The sequence below is a fragment of the Anabrus simplex genome, chromosome 4, assembly GCF_040414725.1.
Source record: "Anabrus simplex isolate iqAnaSimp1 chromosome 4, ASM4041472v1, whole genome shotgun sequence".
Taxonomy (NCBI): Eukaryota; Metazoa; Arthropoda; class Insecta; order Orthoptera; family Tettigoniidae; genus Anabrus; species Anabrus simplex.
In genome coordinates, this window is record NC_090268.1 from 386430430 (window position 1) to 386452430 (window position 22001).

Consider the following 22001-nt stretch of genomic DNA (forward strand, 5'->3'; position numbering starts at 1 on the left):
GAATCTAATTGTGATGGGAGACTGGAACGCAGTGGTAGGCCAAGGAAGAGAAGGTAGCACAGTAGGAAAATATGGATTGGGACAAAGGAACGAAAGAGGAAGTCGGCTGGTTGAATTCTGCACTGATCATAATTTAGTCCTCGCCAATACTTGGTTCAAACACCACAAACGACGGCTGTATACGTGGACGAGACCTGGAGGCACTGGAAGGTATCAAATAGACTTCATTATGATTAGGCGGAGATTCAGAAACCAGGTGTTGGATTGCAAAACTTTCCCAGGAGCAGACGTGGACTCTGACCACAACTTGTTGGTCATGAAATGCCATCTGAAGTTGAAGAAATTGAAGAAAGGAAATAATGCAAAAGGATGGGATCTAGACAAGTTGAAAGAAAAGAGTGTGAGAGATTGTTTCAAGGAACATGTTGCACAAGGACTAAATGAAAAGACCGAAGGAAAAACAGTAGAGGAAGAGTGGAGAGTCATGAAAAATGAAGTCAGTAGGGCTGCTGAAGAAATGTTAGGAAGGAAGAAAAGATCAACTAAGAATCAGTGGATAACTCAGGAGATACTAGACCTGATTGATGAACAACGAAAATACAAGAATGCTAGAAATGAAGAGGGCAGAAAAGAATACAGGCGATTAAAGAATGAAGTGGATAGAAAGTGCAAGGCAGCTAAGGAAGAATGGCTGAAGGAGAAGTGCAAGGATGTCGAAGGCTGTATGGTCCTGGGAAAGGTAGATGCTGCATACAGGAAAATCAAGGAAACCTTTGGAGAAAGGAAATCTAGGTGCATGAATGTTAAGAGCTCAGATGGAAAGCCACTTCTAGGGAAAGAAGACAAAGCAGAAAGATGGCAGGAGCATATCCAACAGTTGTATGAAGGTAACGATGTAGATAATTTGGTTCTGGAACATGAAGAGGCTGTTGATGCTGATGAAATGGGAGACCCAATTTTGAGGTCAGAGTTTGACAGAGCTGTGAGTGACCTAAATAGGAACAAGGCACCTGGAATTGATGATATTCCCTCTGAATTACTGACTGCCTTAGGAGAAACCAGCATGGTAAGGTTATTTCATTTAGTGTGCAAGATGTATGAGACAGGAGAAGTCCCATCCGATTTTCGGCAGAATGTTGTTATACCTATTCCCAAGAAAGCCGGTGCTGACAGGTGTGAAAACTACCGCACCATTAGTTTAGTATCTCATGCCTGCAAAATTTTAACACGTATTATTTACAGAAGAATGGAAAAACAAGTTGAAGCTGAGTTGGGGGAAGATCAGTTTGGCTTCAGAAGAAGTGTAGGAACACGTGAAGCAATCCTGACTTTACGTCTGATCTTAGAGGATCGAATCAAGGAGGACAAGCCCACGTACATGGCATTCGTAGATCTAGAAAAGGCATTCGATAATGTTGATTGGACCAAGCTATTTATGATTCAGAAGATGATAGGGATCAGATACCGAGAACGAAGAATTATCTACAACCTGTATAAAAATCAGTCTGCAGTGATAAGAATCGAGGGCTTTGAAAAAGAAGCAGCAATCCAGAAAGGAGTGAGGCAAGGCTGCAGTTTGTCCCCTCTCCTTTTCAATGTTTACATAGAACAGGCAGTAAAGGAAATCAAAGAGAAATTTGGAAAGGGAATCACAGTCCAAGGAGAGGAAATCAAAACCTTGAGATTTGCCGATGATATTGTTATTTTATCTGAGACTGCAGAAGATCTCGAAGTTGCTGAATGGTATGGATGAAGTCTTAGGTAAGGAGTACAAGATGAAAATAAATAAGTCCAAAACAAAAGTAATGGAGTGCACTCGAACGAAGGCAGGTGATGTAGGAAATATTAGATTAGGAAACGAAGTATTAAAGGAAGTAGATGAATATTGTTACTTGGGTAGTAAAATAACTAACGATGGCAGAAGTAAGGAGGACATAAAATTGCAGACTAGCACAAGCAAGGAAGAGCTTTCTTAAGAAAAGAAATTTGCTCACTTCAAACATTGATATCGGAATTAGAAAGATGTTTTTGAAGACTTTCGTGTGGAGCGTGGCATTGTATGGAAGTGAAACATGGACGATAACTAGCTCAGAAAGAAAGAGAATAGAAGCTTTTGAAATGTGGTGTTACAGAAGAATGCTGAAGGTGAGATGGATAGATCGAATCACGAATGAAGAGATACTGAATCGAATTGGTGAGAGGAGATCGATTTGGCTAAATTTGACGAGAAGAAGAGATAGAATGATAGGACACATCTTAAGATACCCAGGACTTGTTCAGTTGGTTTTTGAAGGAAGTGTAGGTGGTAAGAACGGTAGGGGTAGACCAAGGTATGAATATGACAAACAGATTAGAGCAGATGTAGGATGCAATACTTACGCAGAAATGAAAAGGTTAGCACATGATAGGGTGGCATGGAAAGCTGCATCAAACCAGTCTATGGGCTGATGACTCAAACAACAACAACAACAACAACAACAACATGGGAATCAATATCTATATAATCTGATGGCCAGGCAGGCATCAATTTTTGGTAATGGGACTAAGCGTCTCAAAGTGCATTGGCACTGCCGTTGGCTCCAAGTAGACTACGCAGTGGCCTCCACAGTATGCACTAGCCATGAGTCTTCTATGCGTGCTATTTACCAACTGATGAGCCCAACTTAGCACACTGGGGCGAAACGTTGGCAACCAGGAATGAGTTAGCTGGAAAATTTATAATGTCCAATAATGGACCATTTATACAGTAAAACCTCGTTAATTCGAAGTCGTCAGGACGCAAAAATTGGACTTTGGATTACGTGATTTCGAATTAACCGCCAATACGTACTTCGGAAATGCCAATCCTAGCGGCCTCACAATATATTCTAAGACCCGTTACTGCATGCAATAAACCTTGATCCACAGTTTAAAGCTCTCAAATGTCATGGAAAAAACTATTTCCAAAATGTATCCAACAAGGTGCATTTACAGCATTGAAATAATGCACTTGGATAACTCACTGACAAACATAACCTCACGCAATGAAATCAAAAGAAAGAAAACATGATTCAAAGACAAGGAGAAATCTATACTGGCTCCCCTGTGCAAGTGCTTTATTCATTGGATTACTGTACTGTATGCATTTTAGATGCCTTGTGCTTGCACGGAATGTACCTGATGCCCTTAAAACATCGCGGCTTATCGAACTTTCCTATGACGAGGGGAGAAAGTCTCTCGCTTCCGTCCACATTACAAGAGTACAGTGACTATACTTACGATTTCCCGCCATGGCACTTCTAAGACCCATTAATGCATGCAATCACCTTGATTCTCAGTTTTAACTTTTCAAATGCCATAGAAAACACTATTTCAGAAATTTGTCCAACAAGGTGCATTTACATTATTCAAATAATGCTCTTGTATAAAACAATGACAAACATAACCTCACGCAACGAAAGAAAGAAAAACACGATTCAAAGACGAGGAAAAATTATGCTCTCTCCCCTGTACAAAGGCTTTATCTTTTGGATTACTGTACTGTCTGCAGTTTTAGACGCCTTGTACTGGCATGGAAAGTGCCCGACGCCCTTAAAATATCGTGGCTTTTCGAACTTTCCTATGACAGGGGAAGGAAGTCTCTCGCTTCCGTGTGCAGTGTGCACTGCATAGCAACAGTACAGTGACTATACTTACGATTTCCCGCCATGGGAACTTCTAAGACCCATTAATGCATGCAATCACCTTGATTCTCAGTTTTAACTTTTCAAATGCCATAGAAAACACTATTTCAGAAATTGCCGGCTGGCAATTCTCTCCTTTTAAAGCCATAAGTCCGTTTGCCCTCAGCATTTAAAATAATAAAACAAACAAACAATGCAGTTTCATCGGCACTGACAATATTGTTTGGTATGTACAAATTGATTAAAGGCTATAAGTCACGCTTTTTCGCCAACTGTCTGCATCGCCAGTGTTTGCGGATTCTATCTCTCCGCACACTGCCTGCTATGTGATATTGTGAACTGTGGCATTCCTAAAAAAGCTGAATATAAAATAATTACAATTCCACTCGAACATAGCAGATATGAAGCACACTGTAGACACGCCGAAGTAGGTGAAAGTGCGCAAAATTACCCCCTCACGTTCTCTAAGACGGTTCTTTCATGACGTGGAGAAATTCTGAATTTAAATTACTCTGTAAAATACTATTTTTTTCAAAATGTAAAGGGAGTTTCGAATTAAAAGTCTGAATTTTGGTAACGGGACCAACATTGTTCTTCGAATTATGAATTATCGGTATTTCGAATTAAATGATTTAAATAACATGTAAAACCGTACCTCATGTTTCCGGAAACAAGAGCTGCTTCAAATTAGGCGACATTTTGAATGAACCGATTTAGAATTATGAAGGTGACCTGGCCGGGAAACGAACCCGGGACCTCCGGGTAAGAGGCGAGCACGCTACCCCTACACCACGGGGCCGGCACACAAATAAATACGGTACTAAATTATTTGAAATTGTCTAAAAAGACTGGATTTTATGAATCATAGGAGTGAAACAAAGGTCAGGGATTCATGGCGTTAATATTTCTATATATTCCATAAAGTGAAGTACATCACATGCACTCTAAATAGACAATTATTTGCAGTGATAAAAGCAATGAATTATATTGAGGAAGCCAATAGCCTCATTTTCTGGCATGTGCATTTGTTTATATCAATACTGAAGTAAGGATAGCTGAACTACACAAGTATCATGCATAAAGCAACACTATATAATGAACCTAGCATTGATTTTCACTGTTATTCAAGACATACGTAGAACAAACAAATCATTTATTACCCGTTAATAATGTGCCATTTCAACGTTCTATAGTTGCTGTATTTGGAACAAAAATGGCGCTTCGGTTATTAACGGATCAGTAGAAAAGCAATTAACAACAGTACGAACTGAAAAGACAATAAATTCAACCGGCAATCACGGAAAGAACCTCTTTTAGAAGGTGGTGCGAAAGAATGACGAGAGCGGATTATTTAAATCGATTATTGAAAAAAAAAGTCTTCCATTAAAAAAAAAAATCTCAATTGAGCACTGCATCGAAGAAAGACGGAATCGCGTAAAGAAACCCACTACTAATCGGAGTCTTTAAATCAACGTGGGAGGAGTAAATGTGCCATTTCAACGTTCTATAGTTGCTGTATTTGGAACAAAAATGGCGCTTCGGTTATTAACGGATCAGTAGAAAAGCAATTAACAACAGTACGAACTGAAAAGACAATAAATTCAACCGGCAATCACGGAAAGAACCTCTTTTAGAAGGCGGTGCGAAAGAATGACGAGAGCGGATTATTTAAATCGATTATTGAAAAAAAAAGTCTTCTATTAAAAAAAAAAATCTCAATTGAGCACTGCATCGAAGAAAGACGGAATCGCGTAAAGAAACCCACTACTAATCGGAGTCTTTAATCAACTGTTGGAGATAAGATCAAATCTATGATAACCGGCTAAACACCAGCTGTGATTGACATATACGTGAGATAAAAGACCAGCTGATAAGAAACGTCAAGTTGGAGCTGTACTACGTCACGGTTGGGCTCGGAACATTGTATTTGCCCGATACTGCACAACGTCAAGAGAGCTGAATTAAAGGGAAAATAGAGTGCAATTCTAAAAGCACGTAAATTTCACAACGTTTCGGCGAGCAAGGCAGTTAGAATAAGACGATCTTTAGAGCCTTATAAGCAATTTAGACGGACCAGAAAACAGATATATTTTTCGCATTAGCACTACTAAGCAGATTACCATGTATAAATCAATTAATGCCTTGTGTTATTCTGTCCTTGACGCAATGAAGACCACCATGATGTTCTAAGAAGCTGAGGCAAAGACTACTCTGGCTATGGTGACGCTTGACGAGATGGATGATCCAGGAGAACAGTAGTCAGCTGTGAGGACGAGATGGACCCTATTACTTAAGCCGAACCATGGAGCGAGGCCTACCATCCCATGACGATCAACAGCGAGATGGAAGTCAAAATCCGATAAGCAAAGATAAGTCCCCATTTGAGTCGTGTCGTAAGTAGAAAACCTTATTCTTTTGGTTAATATATAATGTGCATTATGACGTGTGTGCGTAGTTAATATACGAGTATGCTCACAAGGAAATAGGTATTCATCCAAAGTTACCGTAAATTCCAGACATAGGCGTTAAAATACCAGTGAATGCCGTTCGTAAGTTTGTCAATATGATAGTGGAGAAGTGATTGATATTTTTCATAATTCGTTGTCAGTGAAGTGTTAGAGTATTAAGAGGAAGTTAATATTTATATGCGTGATGGCTTTAACAAATAGCAAGCGTAAAGATCGTATTTAGGGAGTGTTACGATAAAATATAGTGGCACAATTTTAAGGTTTCGATGTGCTGTTTCTTTGATACTATGACAGTAATGATAATGATTTATATGTGTGTAGGTTATGGCACATATGTTGCGCTTTTTGATGAAACGAGTGCTTTGAATATAAATGCTACGCGATAATGGTAGTGTTAAATGGTGAATGTAATTAGCATATGAGTTGCTAGTATATTTTGATGGTGATAATTATTGTTATTTAGGAAGTTGGTCATAGTATTTCTTCGAGAGATGGTAGTATGTGTAGGTTGCACATGCTAAGGTATAGGGATTGAAACGTACTGTTTCTGATTGCTATTTTATTCCCTAATATATATATGATACAGATTAGGATACGATCTTAATGCCATCACTATAGAATTAATTGAGTAAGTAGGATCATCAGAAGAGCCGAGAGACCACTTACGTCAATATTTAGGCCTTCACTGACATATCAATGATTGTTTTCATGTATTCTCACTTACGGCAATTCAACTTATGATTTTATGGGAGCAGTATAAGACATCACTGGTAACTTAGACTTTCATATGTGGATTTTAGATGAAGATAGAGTCTTCCTATGTGTAAATTTTTCCATCCATGGTATTATTAGTTGGAATATTAATTGAAATACACTTGGTGATGTTATGTTAAGTCATATACGCACTTTAACTAAATTTTGACCATGAATTAAAATAATAATTGAATGGTTTAGTCTTATAAGCCTTACGATGGAATTAATTTGAGAATGCTTACGACTTAAAGTGGACTTAGATTTGCTTATATGGAGGCCAACTGGCATGAAATATGAAACGTTAGATAATTTGGAACCTCAAATAGAGAAAATCCCTAATGGACGGACATTAATCTTCTCACACGATTTTTTCTACTGTGCGCGAACATTGATGTGAAGTGTTTCAACCGAGTGATATGCATTTCTGTAATTGCATGTGAATTTAGGTTCAGACGATTGAATTTTGATAATTTTGAGAAGCAACTTAGCTTAATATTGAGAGATTCCAGATCTTAATTAATTAATTAATTAATTAATTGATTAATTATTGACCATTTTCTTTGCGTTTTTCACATTTTCAATTGCAATTTGAACATTGTATATAGTAGGGATATAGCTTATTTTACTTGAATCTTTTGGATGCATCCAATCATTACAATCATTATAATTATTACAATTATTACAATTATCCAACTTTCACAATTATGTTGAATAATTTTACTTGATTATATAATTTATTTATTTTTCTTTTCATTTGATCCCCTTGGATACTACTTAATTATAGTACAATTCTTTGACAAGCCAGGACTATGATTCAGATGAATGAGGCCTAATTTCATTTATTTATTAAAGGTTTTCCTAAACCTATTTTCTTCAAGGCAACATCATTACATTATTTAGATGCTGATTGCGTAGGAAACCAGCCATAATGTATAAATGATTTTTCAAGATAATCTACGTTTATTTCAACTCATACTTAGACCAATTTATGAATAAAAACTGAGTAGTGAAAACATTAAATTCTTTCAATGTCTACTTAGAATAAGTACTAGATATAAGCTTGTAATGACTAATTTGATTGCGATTATGATGATGACATGTACTGAATTCTTGATAAGCCACGATAATCTGAATTTTACGATAAAATGCGGAATTATACATATACGGTAACCGACTAATAGCGTGTTGAAGACGTTCATCTACGTAGATTGGGATTTACCGTAGGCCGTCGGTATTCTTTCTCACGCGGAACTCACAACCCAGGAATATTTGGCAGATGAAATTATTATTAAGAGCTAGTCTGGAAACTCGTGTATCCCACCTGGACGCGGGATGGTGCAATAAACACACACAATTTAGTGAACACCTTTTTTAATGACTCATATTCTCCATTTTTATTGGTTACCACAAACAGCGTTCAACTTATTAGTTTCTTGTGAAGAGCCTAACCTAATCATCTAGGGGCTGCTGTCAAAAAATGACAGTAAATGACAGAACAGAAGTACTTACAGCACTGTTGTTGCCAATACAAGTTGCCTTCCAACCACCGTAGTTTCCACTGGGGTCAGATTGGTAGAGCTGATACCCATAGTGTCTATCCCAGCCCATGTACAGGATTGAGACTCCAAATGGACGCTTACCTGCAATGCATTAAGAAATGTAGAAGTGTTAGGTGTAAGTAATGGAAAAGAACAAGTGCAAATCAAGTCATACGGGTCCAAATGTGGTTATGAGGTCAAGTAATGCCACAGGAGAAAGATATCATCTATGAACCTACACTAGATTAGGAGCTGGGAGAGGCTCAGTAGTAAGGAAATCCCTCGATTTTTCACATGAAGAGATTGGCATAGGAGAAGACCATCCTGGTGCCCATAGCAGTAACTCAAATTTGGTGGAATAATTGTCCCTTAAAATCGAAAAAGTTGCGGGTTAGGATGTACTGTGTGAGGTACAAGAGATACGAAGTCCAGGACAGGGCACTGGGTTTCCACAAGTTCAGGAACGACTCAAGGGCTGTAAATCCATCAGTGAGAGGGATGTTGGTGTATAGTGAAGAGACATCAATGGAAATTAAAAGGCAGTCTGGGGGAGGGTTTTGGAAAGAGTGGTATGACATTTTAGGAAATGATCCGAGTCATGAATGTAAGAGTCAAGGGAACGTACAAAAGGTCAACCAGTATTGAAAAGGGTATTGTGAAAGAATCCTGGCTGGAAACGATGGGGCATTCTGGTCTGTCAGTCTTATGTATCTTGGGAAGCATGTGGAATTTGAGAATAAGGTTTGGTTTGGGATGAGGAGACTGATACAGGATTCAGGTAGATTCTCATGTGGTCCACAGAGTTTGATGTATATGACTAAGTTCTGGGGTCTGGATTGAGGAAGACATAAATGGTTGTGTCATAGAGTTGTTATAGGGCCTTATGTTCATAGTCTAGCCCAGGGGTCGGCAACACGGTGATCACGGGCGCCATGGCGCCCTTTGGCAAGGTATTTGTCGCCAGCCTTATATTTTGTAATTCTGTACAATCTTTGTAATAGTTTCCTTTGATAAGTATTAATTACTGTATTTAAATTTTAATTTATTTGTTAAGGAGTCCTCATTGGCTAACTAATTTGAAACTTATAGTACTGTCTGTAGTGTTTTATCAAAACAATCAGTAACGCCGTGATTGTGCTCTATAGTGATGGGGTAGAGAGACAGGTTTGGGAAGACTGTCTTACGACAGCATATTGGCCAGCATTGAATTGTCAGTATTTCATGTTGTGATGGACAGTGCAGTCTGTAGAATGCAGAATGAGTAATACGAAGAGACAGAGAACTCAAAGAAATTATTTTAATAATGAATGGGAGCAGCAGCTCTGTTTTGTAGACATAAAAGGTAAATGCTTGTGTTTACTTTGTAATGCCAGTGTACCTATCCAAGAAAAGTAATGTCAAGAGGCACTTTAATACAGCTCACTGATCTTTAAAAGATCATTTACCTGCGGATTCAGAAATAAGAAAAACAGAAGCTAGTGATTTGAAAACCAAGTTGAAATCTCAACAGTCAGTTTTTTCCACAAAAAACAAGCTATCATCAAATGCAACAATTGACTCCTTTAAAGGTAGCAGGTAGGGACCCTCTTCAGAGGCAGCCCTACCCAGGGAGTGGCACCCCTGCCTATGTGAGTCCCAGAGCTCATTGACCCGGTGTGTAACATCTGGTATGGGTCCCAGTTCAGGGTTACGAGTGAAGACCTCAACGGCTTCTACGGCGCAGAAGGTGGACTTCGGTATGGTGGAGATGGCAAAAGGGGCAAACCCGTAGCGTTTGTACTCCAGAGGAGGAGCAGCTATGAAAGGCATCTGTCTCCATGTTAGGGGCAGCCTAATTTTGAACCTGGCAGTAGGTATAAAATGCCTTTGGGTGTGGCGAGCCCATCGCAACAATAGCCTATACGGATAAAGCAGATATGGTGCCTCGGAATAGGTTAGGGCGTCCCCTGCTAAAAGCGATGCGCAGCTCCTCGGGTGCTAGGGGAACTGTGAGAAGTCGACAACCAGCACCAAACTATATCAAGACTGTGACAGTAAATGTCTGACACTGATGGGAAAGACAGAAGAACTCTTTGACTTCATGAAAGAAAAAGATATAGCCATACTTGGACTGTGTGAGACCAAGAAGAGGGATACAGGAGAGATTCCTCTGAAAGAAGGATACAGGCTTTATTACAGCAGAGGACCTGAGGCAAAAAACGGAGTGGCCATCATGCTTAGAAAAGAAATCCAAGAATACGTGGAATATACAAAATGCGTCAGCAATAGGATGATAGTGATGAGACTCTAGTTTGAAAATGGCATGAAAGATCTATTTCAGTTGTATACCCCACAAAAAGGTTGCATAGATGAACATCTAGAGGACTTTTTAGAGGAAATGGAGAGAGAGAGATATAGAAGATAAGGAAGTGCTATTGGTGGGAGATCTAAATGCACAAGTGGAATGGAAAGACAAGGAAAGGAAGATGTTGCAGGGCCCTTTGGATATGGAAATGTAAATCCAGAAGGCAAGTTGTTGGTGGGTTTTTTGCATGAGGAACCAAATGATTGTTGGGAACACCTGGTTTAGCAAGGAGAACAGTCAGAAGATCACAAGGTACGGTTGGGAAGACATACAAAGACCATGATTGATTATCTATTGATTATATAATCACCGAGAAAGAACCTTTTAGATGTTACAACCATGCCTGAAGAAGCTTTTTGTGGAGATCATAGAGTTGTGACAGGAAAATTAAAAGTGGGAAAGACTGAAAAACCCCCATTAAGAGAGAAAAGAATTAAACGTATGGAAATTGAAGGAGAAAAGCATACAGGAAGAATTTTAAAGGGAAATAATATCCTTGGTACACAGGACGGAAAAAGGGAATGCTGAAGATGATTGGAAAAGATTTAAGGAAGCACTGGTTGGATGTGCCGAAAAGGAATGTGGTAGAACATCAGGAAATGTGAAAGACAAAGAGACCACTGGTGGAATGATAGGGTAAAGATTACAGTGAAGGAATAGAAAATGGCACGGAAGGCATGGAAAACATCTAAGACTGAAGAAAGTAAAAGAAAATACTGCATGTGGAGGCAAAGAATTTTTTTTCTATTTGTTTTACGTCGCACCGACACAGATAGGTCTTGCGGCGAAGATGGGATAGGAAAGGCCTAGGAATTGGAAGGAAGCGGCTGTGGCCTTAATTAAGGTACAGCCCCGGCATTTGCCTGGTGTGAAAATGGGAAACCACGGAAAACCATCTTCAGGGCTGCCGACAGTGGGGCTCGAACCCACTATCTCCCGATTACTGGATACTGGCCGCACTTAAGCGACTGCAGCTATCGAGCTCGGTGGCAAAGAATTTGACTAAGTAGTGGAGGAAGAAAAGAGGAAAAGCTGGGCCTTATTCACACAGAAATTGAGAGGTGATATGCAGGGCAGCAAGACATTACTGTATGGTATTTTAAGAAACAAAAAGAGAGAGATCAAGTAAACACCAGGTTTGTGAAGGATGAAGGTGGCATAATATTAACAAGCCAGAAGAAATAAGAAATAGATGGAGAGAGTATTTTCAGAAGTTACTGAACACAAGAACTAATGACAGTCATGCAATGGACGACCATGAAAGGCAATTAGTTGATGAAGAAATGGATAAAGAAATTACAATGAATGAAATTGAAATGGCAATAAGAAAGATGAAGAATGGAAAAACTGCCAGAATAGATGAAATTTCAGTGGAGATGATAAAGGCAGCTGGAGCTGTAGGCCTGCAGTGGACATATCGAGTTCTCAGGATTGTCTGGGAGAATAAGGAGGTGCCTGAAGATTGGCAAAAAGGAATAATCATCCCAATTTTCAAGAAAGGCGATAAGAAAGTATTGAAGAACTACAGGGGAATTACTCTGATATCCCATGTTGCTAAGATAATGGAGAGGTACTGGAAAGTAGGATAAGGTTGAGGCTTGAAAATCAGATACAGGAAAATCAGTTTGGTTTCAGAAGTGGAAGGTCAATATAGCCTATTTTCATTATAAGAAAACAAATCGAAAAGCAATGGGAGTATGGGAATGATATGGGGACGACATTTATTGACATTGAAAAGGCATATGACAGTGTCCCCAGGACTAAAGTTTGGGACAGTCTGGTGCAAAAAGGAATTGGACAGCGATTAATAAAAATGATCATGGCAATGTATAAGGATTGTTGTAGTTGCATGCAAACACAAGTTGGCAGGACAGGTTGGTTCAAAATCATTAGTGGGCTGAGACAGGGAAGTGTTCTATCACCAATCCTGTTTACAATAGTAATGGATGACATCATGAGAACAACTAAAGCAACATATGGAGGAAAAGAAATGAACATCATGTTATTTGCAGATGATATTGTGATTTGTGGAGAAGAGGACATGAAGGTAAAAGAACAGTTGTATGTGGTGAATGGGAAGATCAAAGAATGTGGATTGAAATAAGTGTAGAAAAGAGTAAAACTCTTGTTATGACTAGAAGGGAGAAAGAAGGGAAAGGTCAGATTAGACTTGCAGACAAGCCCCTGGAAGTAGTGGAAACGTTCAAATACCTGGGGAGTGAATTAATGGAGAATGCTCGAATGGATGCTGAGATTAGTAAGAGGATTCAAGCTGGAAGCTGTTTCTATCATAGGGTAAGAAACATGTTATGGGAAAAAGGTGTGCCAATAAAAGCAAAGGAAACTACGTACAAGATGTATTACGTACCCATAACAACTTACGGAGCAGAAACTTGGACAATGACGAAGAAGGGTGACAGTCGTACACAGGCAGCCGAAATGAAGTTCTTGAGGAGTATAACACAGAAGAGTGGAAGAGACAAAATAAGGAATGAGAAAATCCAGGAAGAAATTGGAGTGGAAAAAATGAATGATAGAATAGAGAAGAGCCGACTAAGATGGTTTGGGCACATAAAGCAAATGAGTGATGAACGAATGTTAAAAAAGGTGATGGAAATGGAAATGCAAATGCAAGGAAGGAGAGGCCATGGACGACCATGACTGAGATGGAAGGACACAATCCAACGCAGTATTATAGAAAGAAACCTGGACTGGGACACAGTGTTGGAGGAGGGGTGGTGGAAAAACTGAAGAAAGTGGAGAGGAACCATATTTGCTCCTACCCGGCTACAGCTGGATGATAAAGGGAAATGATGATGATTGAAAGTTTCTCACATATTACTGAAAAGGAAGAAACCATTTTGGCGAGTTTTGGCATTTATGCTAATTTCAATATATTGTTTATCATTAAGTGAGACTATAATAACAAATAAGTTTTTACGCTTTTAAAAATGGCATTTTCCTTAGCGCCCTCATTTTTTAAATAGCTCTTAATGTTTAAAAGGTTGCCGACCCCTGAACTAGGCACTTCATTATGACTGTAGGTGATTCTCTGTTGATGGGAGGAATATATATTTTTTTACAAGGTGCTTTACACCGCACAAACACAGGTAGATCTTATGGCGATGCTGGAATAGGTAAGGGCTAGGAGTGGGAAGGACATGGCCTAACATTTGCCTGGTGTGAAAATGGAAAGCACGGAAAACCATCCTCAGGGTTGCCGACAGTGGGGTTTGAACTAATTATATCCGAATTGCAAGCTCAGAGCTGTGCACCCGTAACTGCATGGCCAATTCGCTAGGTGGGAGGAATAATGATGTGAGGGTTGTCTTGTAGTCTCCTAAATGCATGGAATTTGTGTTTCATCAGGTTGTGTCGGGTAAGAAGAGAGGCTAGGAATTTGGGGTCAGATAAGACTGGTTAGGAGGAAATTAGATACTATCTGAAGGGGATGTTCAGGTGGCAGGGGTTGAGGTTCAATGCTAAATGGGCTCTTGAAGCGAGTTAAGGATGGCTCACTAGTATTCAGTGGTCTGTATTTATACTGGAAGCAGCGGTGGAGTTCTCTCACGAAGAAGTGAGCATCAGAAAGAATGGCGAAGAATTCTTAGAGCGGCAGAGGCTGAGACCTCTGGACAGTACAGATGTTTCATGGTTGGCGAGGGTACAAAATGAAAGATTTCAAACAGTATGGGTTGCACAATCAGTCAGGGTTTCTAATGAGGGTTGTGTGACTGGCCATGGTGGAAGACGCTTGGAAAGGATGAGAAATAGTAAAGCTGGTTTGGGTAGGGAGAAGAGATCTGCCAGAAATGGAGTGGGACTTAATACAGGGTAGCCTGATGAACAGATGGCACATATGCTGAGCATGGGGGCAGGATATCTACTTTAAGAGCTTCCATACAAAGTATGTTCAATTTACACAGATGTTGCGTAGCAGGCTGAAAAAGATTGCAGTTGGCATGGTAAACTGTGGTGGACACAGGTGCTAGATTCTCAAATGAGATGATGAGTGAAATTTTTAGGAATGAGAAGAGACGACTGAGGTGGTGGTGAACTATGGTTACTCTTATGAGAGAGAGAATAAGTTTGGTGAAATTTGTGGAAGTTTGGTAGCAGAAATCGAGATTGTATGGCAGTTGGGGAAGCAGAAGAGGAAATTTAAATCTCGAAGATCGAGGCCAATGTCAGACATGAGATCATAATTTGGAAAGTTTGAAAGCAAGGCAAGAAATCTGTTGTAGGGGAAATTAGAAATTCAATGTTGGATCTTGTAGAGCATTCAGCCACTGGCCAGGTCCGTTTAGAACATAAGCATCTCTCTGTTTCCTCTTTGGTCCAGTCCAATCCTCTAATTTCTTCACTTGCTCCTCCGCTTCTTTCAGCCACCTGTCCCTTGGTCTTCCTCTTTTTGCTATTTTGAGGGACATTTTTACTCCACACTAAGCTTCTAACATTTGAGAAATATTTCAACTTCTCTACCCTGCTCACTTATTTCCTTATTGTTTCTGGATTAAGCTGTCAAGGTACTTGAAGCTCCCCACTTTCCTCAGTTGTTCCTCACCAATCATTACTCAGTTGTTGGTCTTCCCTGCTTCCTGGTTGTAAGCACAACCCCACCCTCCTTTATACTAAATTTCACACAGACATAATTTTCATTTCCCCTTGTCCTTATCCTGACGGCATAGCGTATCGAAGAAGAAGTGCGACAGCTTCAAGAGTTACCGTGGACCGCCGCACAGATGGCATTGCCATCCACAGTGATGACTGAGCGCGAGGATAACAGAGGCATTATCGGGACTACTACTACAAAGAAACTCAAGCATGCAACTTACCGTATTTCACGGCATAATCGTCGCACTTTTTATACCAAAATTTTCGAAAAAATTGTAGGGTGTGACCATTATACGATGAATATTTAATACCAGTATTTGTATTACTCAAAAAATGTATTTATAACTAAATTGTATTTGATACAAATTTGAGATGCACGTAATACTCGCGTTTATACATCAAAATAATTAAAATAGTCTAAAACAAAATTAATAATTTTTCGCAACAATTCGGCGAACGTTTTTCCAACCTGAAAATAAAAATGAACGTATTAAGTTAATTGTCATTAATTTGAGTATTAAAGTTAAAATATTACACTTGCAAAAAATTATCGCTTTGTTGTGAAATGCGGACTTACCGGTACGCAATTTATTCCAAATCTTCGGTGTCGCTTTCGCAGGTTTCGCTATCTGATGCGCCGTCCTCGCCTCTGTTAATACCAGTGTCAGATTCTTCGTCTCCCTGCCACACTGCGTCATCTTCGGAACCGTCTAGTGCATTCGAAATCCCAGTCCTTTTGAAGCTCTTGGAGACTAGTTCAGGTGGTATAAGATCCCAACTCTTCTTCACCCACGAGCATAACAAGTCCAAGGGTGGACGCCTGATATTTCCGGCGGGCGTCAATTGCTGATCGCCGCTCATCATCCACTCGTTGTAAAATCGATGTAACTGGTCTTTAAAGGATTTATTAACACATACGTCTAGTGGCTGCAAAGCAGATGTTAGGCCACCAGGAATGACTATCTGTCGTGTCTTATTTGTAGTGAGAATTTGCTTCACTTCATTCACGAGGTGACCTCGGAAACTATCTAAAACAAGCAGAGCTGGTTGTTTTACTAGTGCACCAGGTCTTCTATTCCACACAGTTTTAACCCAGTCCAGCATGAGTTCTACGTCCATCCAACCCTTTGGTTGCACTCGCACATGAATTCCACGGGGAAACTGTATATACTTAGGCATCGTTTTCCTCTTGAAAATGATGTAAGGCGGCAACTTTCTCCCGTCAGCTGTAATGGCTAGCATTGCCGTGCATCGCAACTTCTCACCACCGCTGGTTTTCATTAATACACTCCGTGATCCTTTTAGCGCAATAGTGCTGTTGCGAGGCATATCAAAAAAGATTGAGTCTGATCGGCATTACCGATTTGAGAAAGCAAGTACGAAGTTTCCTTGCGCAAACGTATGACAAATCGGTGAAAATTTACAATCTTGTCTGTGTAATCAGCAGGCAACTTTTGGCTTAGTGTTGTTCTCCTTCGCACTGACAGATTGTGTCGTCGCATGAACCCCTCAATCCACCCACGAGTCGCCTTAAACTGAGTTACCGGTATGTTGTGTTTGCGCGCTACCTACTGTCCCTTAATTTGTAACATTTCATATGATACACTGCAGCCATTGTTACGTATTTCACTGACGTACCTAAACACTTCTTCGTCAATTATAGGAAACTTCCCTGTTTTAGGACCTCTAAACGCGCGTCTAGAAGGGTTTGTGCTTTTTATCTTGTTTTTTACTTTCCGCCAGTCACGCACCAACTTTTCACTCACTGAAAATTTTCTTTCTGCAGCTCTGTTCCCGTGCTGTTCAGCGAAGGCAATTACGCTTAGCTTGAAGCCCGCAGAATAGTTTCTATATTTACCCATAATCGCTTATAAATGCTTCACACGTTAATGTTTTGCGATATAAATGACTTTCCGTAATTGTTCACTATTAAAACAAATTATTTCTGCAAACACCCCAAACACAAATTAAAAACTTAAATTCTCACGCACACATGTCTACAGTAATCACGTAAATCTGAAATAAATGCATCTGTGATCTGTCCATTCCAGAGCAGCCAATACTTTTAGGCAGCAAGGAAGCATGCAGCAATTTATCAGTTTAGCTCGTTGGTTGCGACTCACTACTGCGCTTGCGCAAAGCTCGCAAACCGGGGCTCTAGCTAGCGCGGTGTAGATCTACTGTATAGTTGACTGTATTCCGAGACGTCAGTAACAAACATTCATTTTTTTCAATTTCTTTTAAACATACGGTAATTAGGTTAATATTTCTTCCCAGTTATTGATGATTTTACATTACATTACTGACGAGTTTCTAAAATAAAACTTTAATAGCATTGGATAATAATTATCTTGACTGCGTGGATAAAAGTTTTCATCCCATGCCCGGACACTTATGACGTAGTAGTAAGATAAGTGTCTAGCGATGACAACTGAGACATTGTAAATAATTCGGCTGACCGTGAGCTGAATAATTCCGTGGAAATCTGCGTTATCGTCTTGGATTTCACTTCGTGCGCAATAACACAGGAGCCGGCCCCATGGTGTAGGGGTAGCATGCTTGCCTCTTACACGGAGGCCTCGGGTTCAATTCACGGCCGGGTCAGGGAATTTTACCTGTATCTGAGGGCTGGTTCGAGGTCCACTCAACCTACCTACCCGGTATTTCCTGGCGACGTTGCCGATAAGCGATAACTTACAGCCTTACGTATTTCAAATGGGAACTCATAATATGTAGGTGGTGAATAAATAGTACACTGTCTCGCGACCACGTTGTCAAACTGCCGATAGCCTACCGGTAAGCCATGCGTCGTACATATACCGGTATTATTTATTTATACGTTGTGCAACATGTCGCAAACGTGACTGTGTTGCCAAATTGCCCATAAACCATACACGTATTTAAATTGTGCATTCATGTGCAACTTACGTTGCAGTTCCATTTACCTTTTAACCAGATTATTGAACAAAATTTGGACGTGCGACGATTATGTAATTAAAGGTTTAAAGTCCGATTTTTGTATTGAAAATAAAGGATGCGACGATTACGCGGTGGCGACGATTATGCCGTGAAATACGGTACGTTTGAAAATATTTCATCTGCTGGACACTTCAGAATATTTTCTGGATGATTTCACTGTCTTTGAAGTAACCAGCTCTGTCTCCTTTGTGCGGAAGAACAATTGACATTTCAAGTAGTGAAATACGAGTTTTGGTAGCAAACACAGCACATGAGCTTCACAGCACCCCAACTGCGATGACTTCACTTTAATAACATCTAATTTATCCAAGCACTCGAAGAAAGTATCACACCATAAACTATCCATACAGGATAGCTTTTCCGCAACAACATTGTCCACTCGCAACAACACAATATAAACACTTTCTGATGCATACATGAGATATGTGGCACTTTGCACTGAGCCGTAATCTTTAATTAGTGTTAGGGAAGCAGGCACATCATCAGTCGGTTTGCCGAAAAGGAAAGGACGACATAAATCACACTGAATCACTTCTGAAATATTCCGCACTATGTATCCGGCTAAATGATACATTAAGTACTCTTTGCTACAATTCCGCCCACTTAACTCAGATGAACTGTTTTCCCAGTCTGGTATTTGAATGTCATGTTCGATGTTCACAATTTTTTCCCTGATTTCATCTACAGCTTGTGTTTTCACTGCACGATTTTTACTTTCAATTTCTCTTGCAAGAATACGCATTTGATTAAGAAGAGAAATCAATGGGGATTCAGCTCTGTACTCACAGTTTCCGCCAGACGATAAGGCAAGTTTAGTCGGTACGTAAATAGACTGCAACGTGTGTAAATGTAGAAAGTCAATAGTGGACAGATGATCATCACAACTCAGTGATTGCAGGATACCAAAATGATGTCCTAGGGGATCTTAATTAAATTTTCTTGTCAAAACGTAGTTATAATTGTGTTCCCACAAATATTCAGACACTTCTAAGGTACTTTCCACGGCAACTCTTAAAGACTCCAGTGACCTTTGTGAAGCAAATGAACTTTGAGTATCTCTGAGAATATTCTGCCATTTAATTAAAGTTTCATGTACCGGGCGGGTTGGCCGTGCATTTAGGAGCAGTCAGCTGTGAGGTTGCATCGGAAGATAGTGGGTTCGAACCCCACGGTCGGCAGCCCTGAAGATGGTTTTCCGTGGTTTCCCATTTTCACATCAGGCAAATGCTTGGGCCGTACCTTAAGGCCACGCCTGCTTCCTTCCCATTACTAGGCCTTTCCTGTCCCATTGTCGCCATAAGACCTATCTGTGTCGGTGCAACATAAAACAAATAGCAAAAAAAGTTTCATGTTGTCTGTGATCCTTTATACAGTGCTTGAGTGGGAATAGCCAAATTTAATGTGTCATTCAAAGTTTAAATAGCTTGTGATTTTTTCCGTTTGTTTACTGTCTTCTAAATCCTGTGTTTTAATACCCCGATAGAATGTTATACCATTAGCGATTGATCTACTGAATAGTTGAAATGCCAGTCTTACATTCATTCACTGAAACGAATTAGGATCCAATTGGGCAGAGGTCAGTTTGTAGCAAACTTTCAATCCGGAAAATTCAGGAGACGAGTCACATTCGTTAACTTTCCTGTGGAATGAATAATCAACAATATTGTCATTATAATTAACCTGTCCTTTCCTTGGAAGACTATATTTTTAAAAGAAGTGAACCAAGAAGAAATTCATCACTATATCTCATTCCTTTTTTACTTTTCGCTGAACATTTCTTTAACATTGTATCGAGTATAATTTTCTGTTTTTTGCTGAGAGAACCAAATTGTTTTGACTGAGTGAAATTTCTTTTTGATTTTATATCAGAAATGTCTTTTTCAAGCAAATGTATCTTAGCTTTAGTGACACTGAGTTGATTCTGCGTTCTAATGAAATTACGTTTCCGATTCTTCAATCTCCTCTTTAATAGCGCAATTGTTTTCCTAGCATCTGCGACATTAGAGCTATCTTCAACTGCTCAGCATACAGGTTGATCACTATCACTGATATTTACGATCTGTTCAGCTCTTCTATTAGAGAAATCTCTTTGTGTGGATTGCCTATTCGTGGGGGAGTTGCGTTTCTTAACTACCTTAGAAATATACTTGGGTAGATTAGGAAACATGTGAGGAAATGCTTCTGGTTTTAATTTCCAGCGCTGTCTTGGTATCTCTACTCTTTCACCATTCACCGTAAACAAGTCTACTTTTACTAGAAAGTCATTGCAAAAATGAATGTCACACACAAAAGAGTTATGAGTTAATTTTCGGTCTTTTCTATGGATAGCCTTCTCCCATTTCAGTAAAACGTCACCCTCTTTAGGGGGCCTAAAGAAATGCCTACCTGAAGATGATTGGTCATATCCAGATCTACAGCCGGGTACAAAACATGAGGGCACGATGTGGTAGTTTCCTCCAGCACTGATAAACGTTGCTTTATAGCACAATAGTGACAAAGACCGTGGGATTTAAAAAAACAACACTTCTCACACCACTCAATCGTGAATACACTAATAATGCAAACTGTCGAAACATCTCTGACAGCGACAATAACGAGCAATAAAAATTACTACAACTGAAGGCGAATATAACGCGGACTAATGGCCAAGGGTCTCTGCTGACATCACAATCGTCTGTGCTGCCACCAAGCGGGTGTCCCAACAACCTCTTGAGCTCTCTTACGGGCGAACGGAGATGTCGCACTTCCTCTTCGATACGCTATGCTGACTGTATACCATCACCCATTTTTAGGCTACTGATATGATGGGGTTGCCACTCCCACAGGCATTTTAGAGCTACTGCCAGCAATTATTCAGACCGCCACTTACACGGGGAACAGACACCCCTAACATGGGAAACAAAAGCTGCTGATGCATAGTGAACTCATACTATTCCCCGCGTACTGGGCTGCCTCTTCTTCAATTATCATTCTGCTGTAGATTCCGTTGAGGTCTTCACTCGTAACTCTGAGCTGGGACCCTTACCAGATGTTATACACGGGGTCAGTGTGCTCTGGGACTCACATAGGCAGGGGCACTACTCCCTGGGCAGGGTGGCCGCCAAAGAGGGTCCCTGCTTGCTACAGTAACTAAATTCCATGCCATACCCTTGTAGAATTTTATCCCAAGCATACAAATGCTCGTGAACTTCTTCTTCCCATTTCTCCACACCATCAAATCATGTGCAAACTCTAAAGCTTTCGTCTTTTCTCCCCCAATTTCCTCTACCACTCTAGTCATTACATCATCCACCACTACAATGAAAAGTAAAGGTGAGAGTGCACTTTCCTGGTTTGAAGAAGACATAATTGTTGTCTGTTCACACCTCTCCTGATTATTCACCATGTTCCAGGTTCCATTGCTTTGTGCTATTCTTGAGAACAATACAAATTTACATTTTTACTTTATACAAAATTGCACCTGTTTATTGTTCATAAACTCTGGCAATAAGGGCTGTAATATGATTTACGAGAAACACAGGAGTTTAAAGGTTCCCTGAATGATTTGAAGAACAAATGTGAAGTAAGTTTATAATTCAAAACTCTTGCATTCCATCTTTGCATATTTGCTTTATTCTGTGGGACAAATAAGTCACTACCAGTT

General features: G+C 39.9%; 1 protein-coding gene across 1 annotated transcript in view; it reads right to left on the minus strand.

The window, feature by feature from the left end:
* Positions 1–22001, minus strand: part of Prosalpha3 (proteasome alpha3 subunit) — a 93917-nt gene that overhangs the window by 36936 nt on the left and 34980 nt on the right. Inside the window, exon 5 of the mRNA XM_067146573.2 lies at positions 8393–8523. Within this exon, the coding sequence (XP_067002674.1) occupies positions 8393–8523 (131 nt within the window). The remainder of the gene's footprint in view (positions 1–8392; positions 8524–22001) is intronic.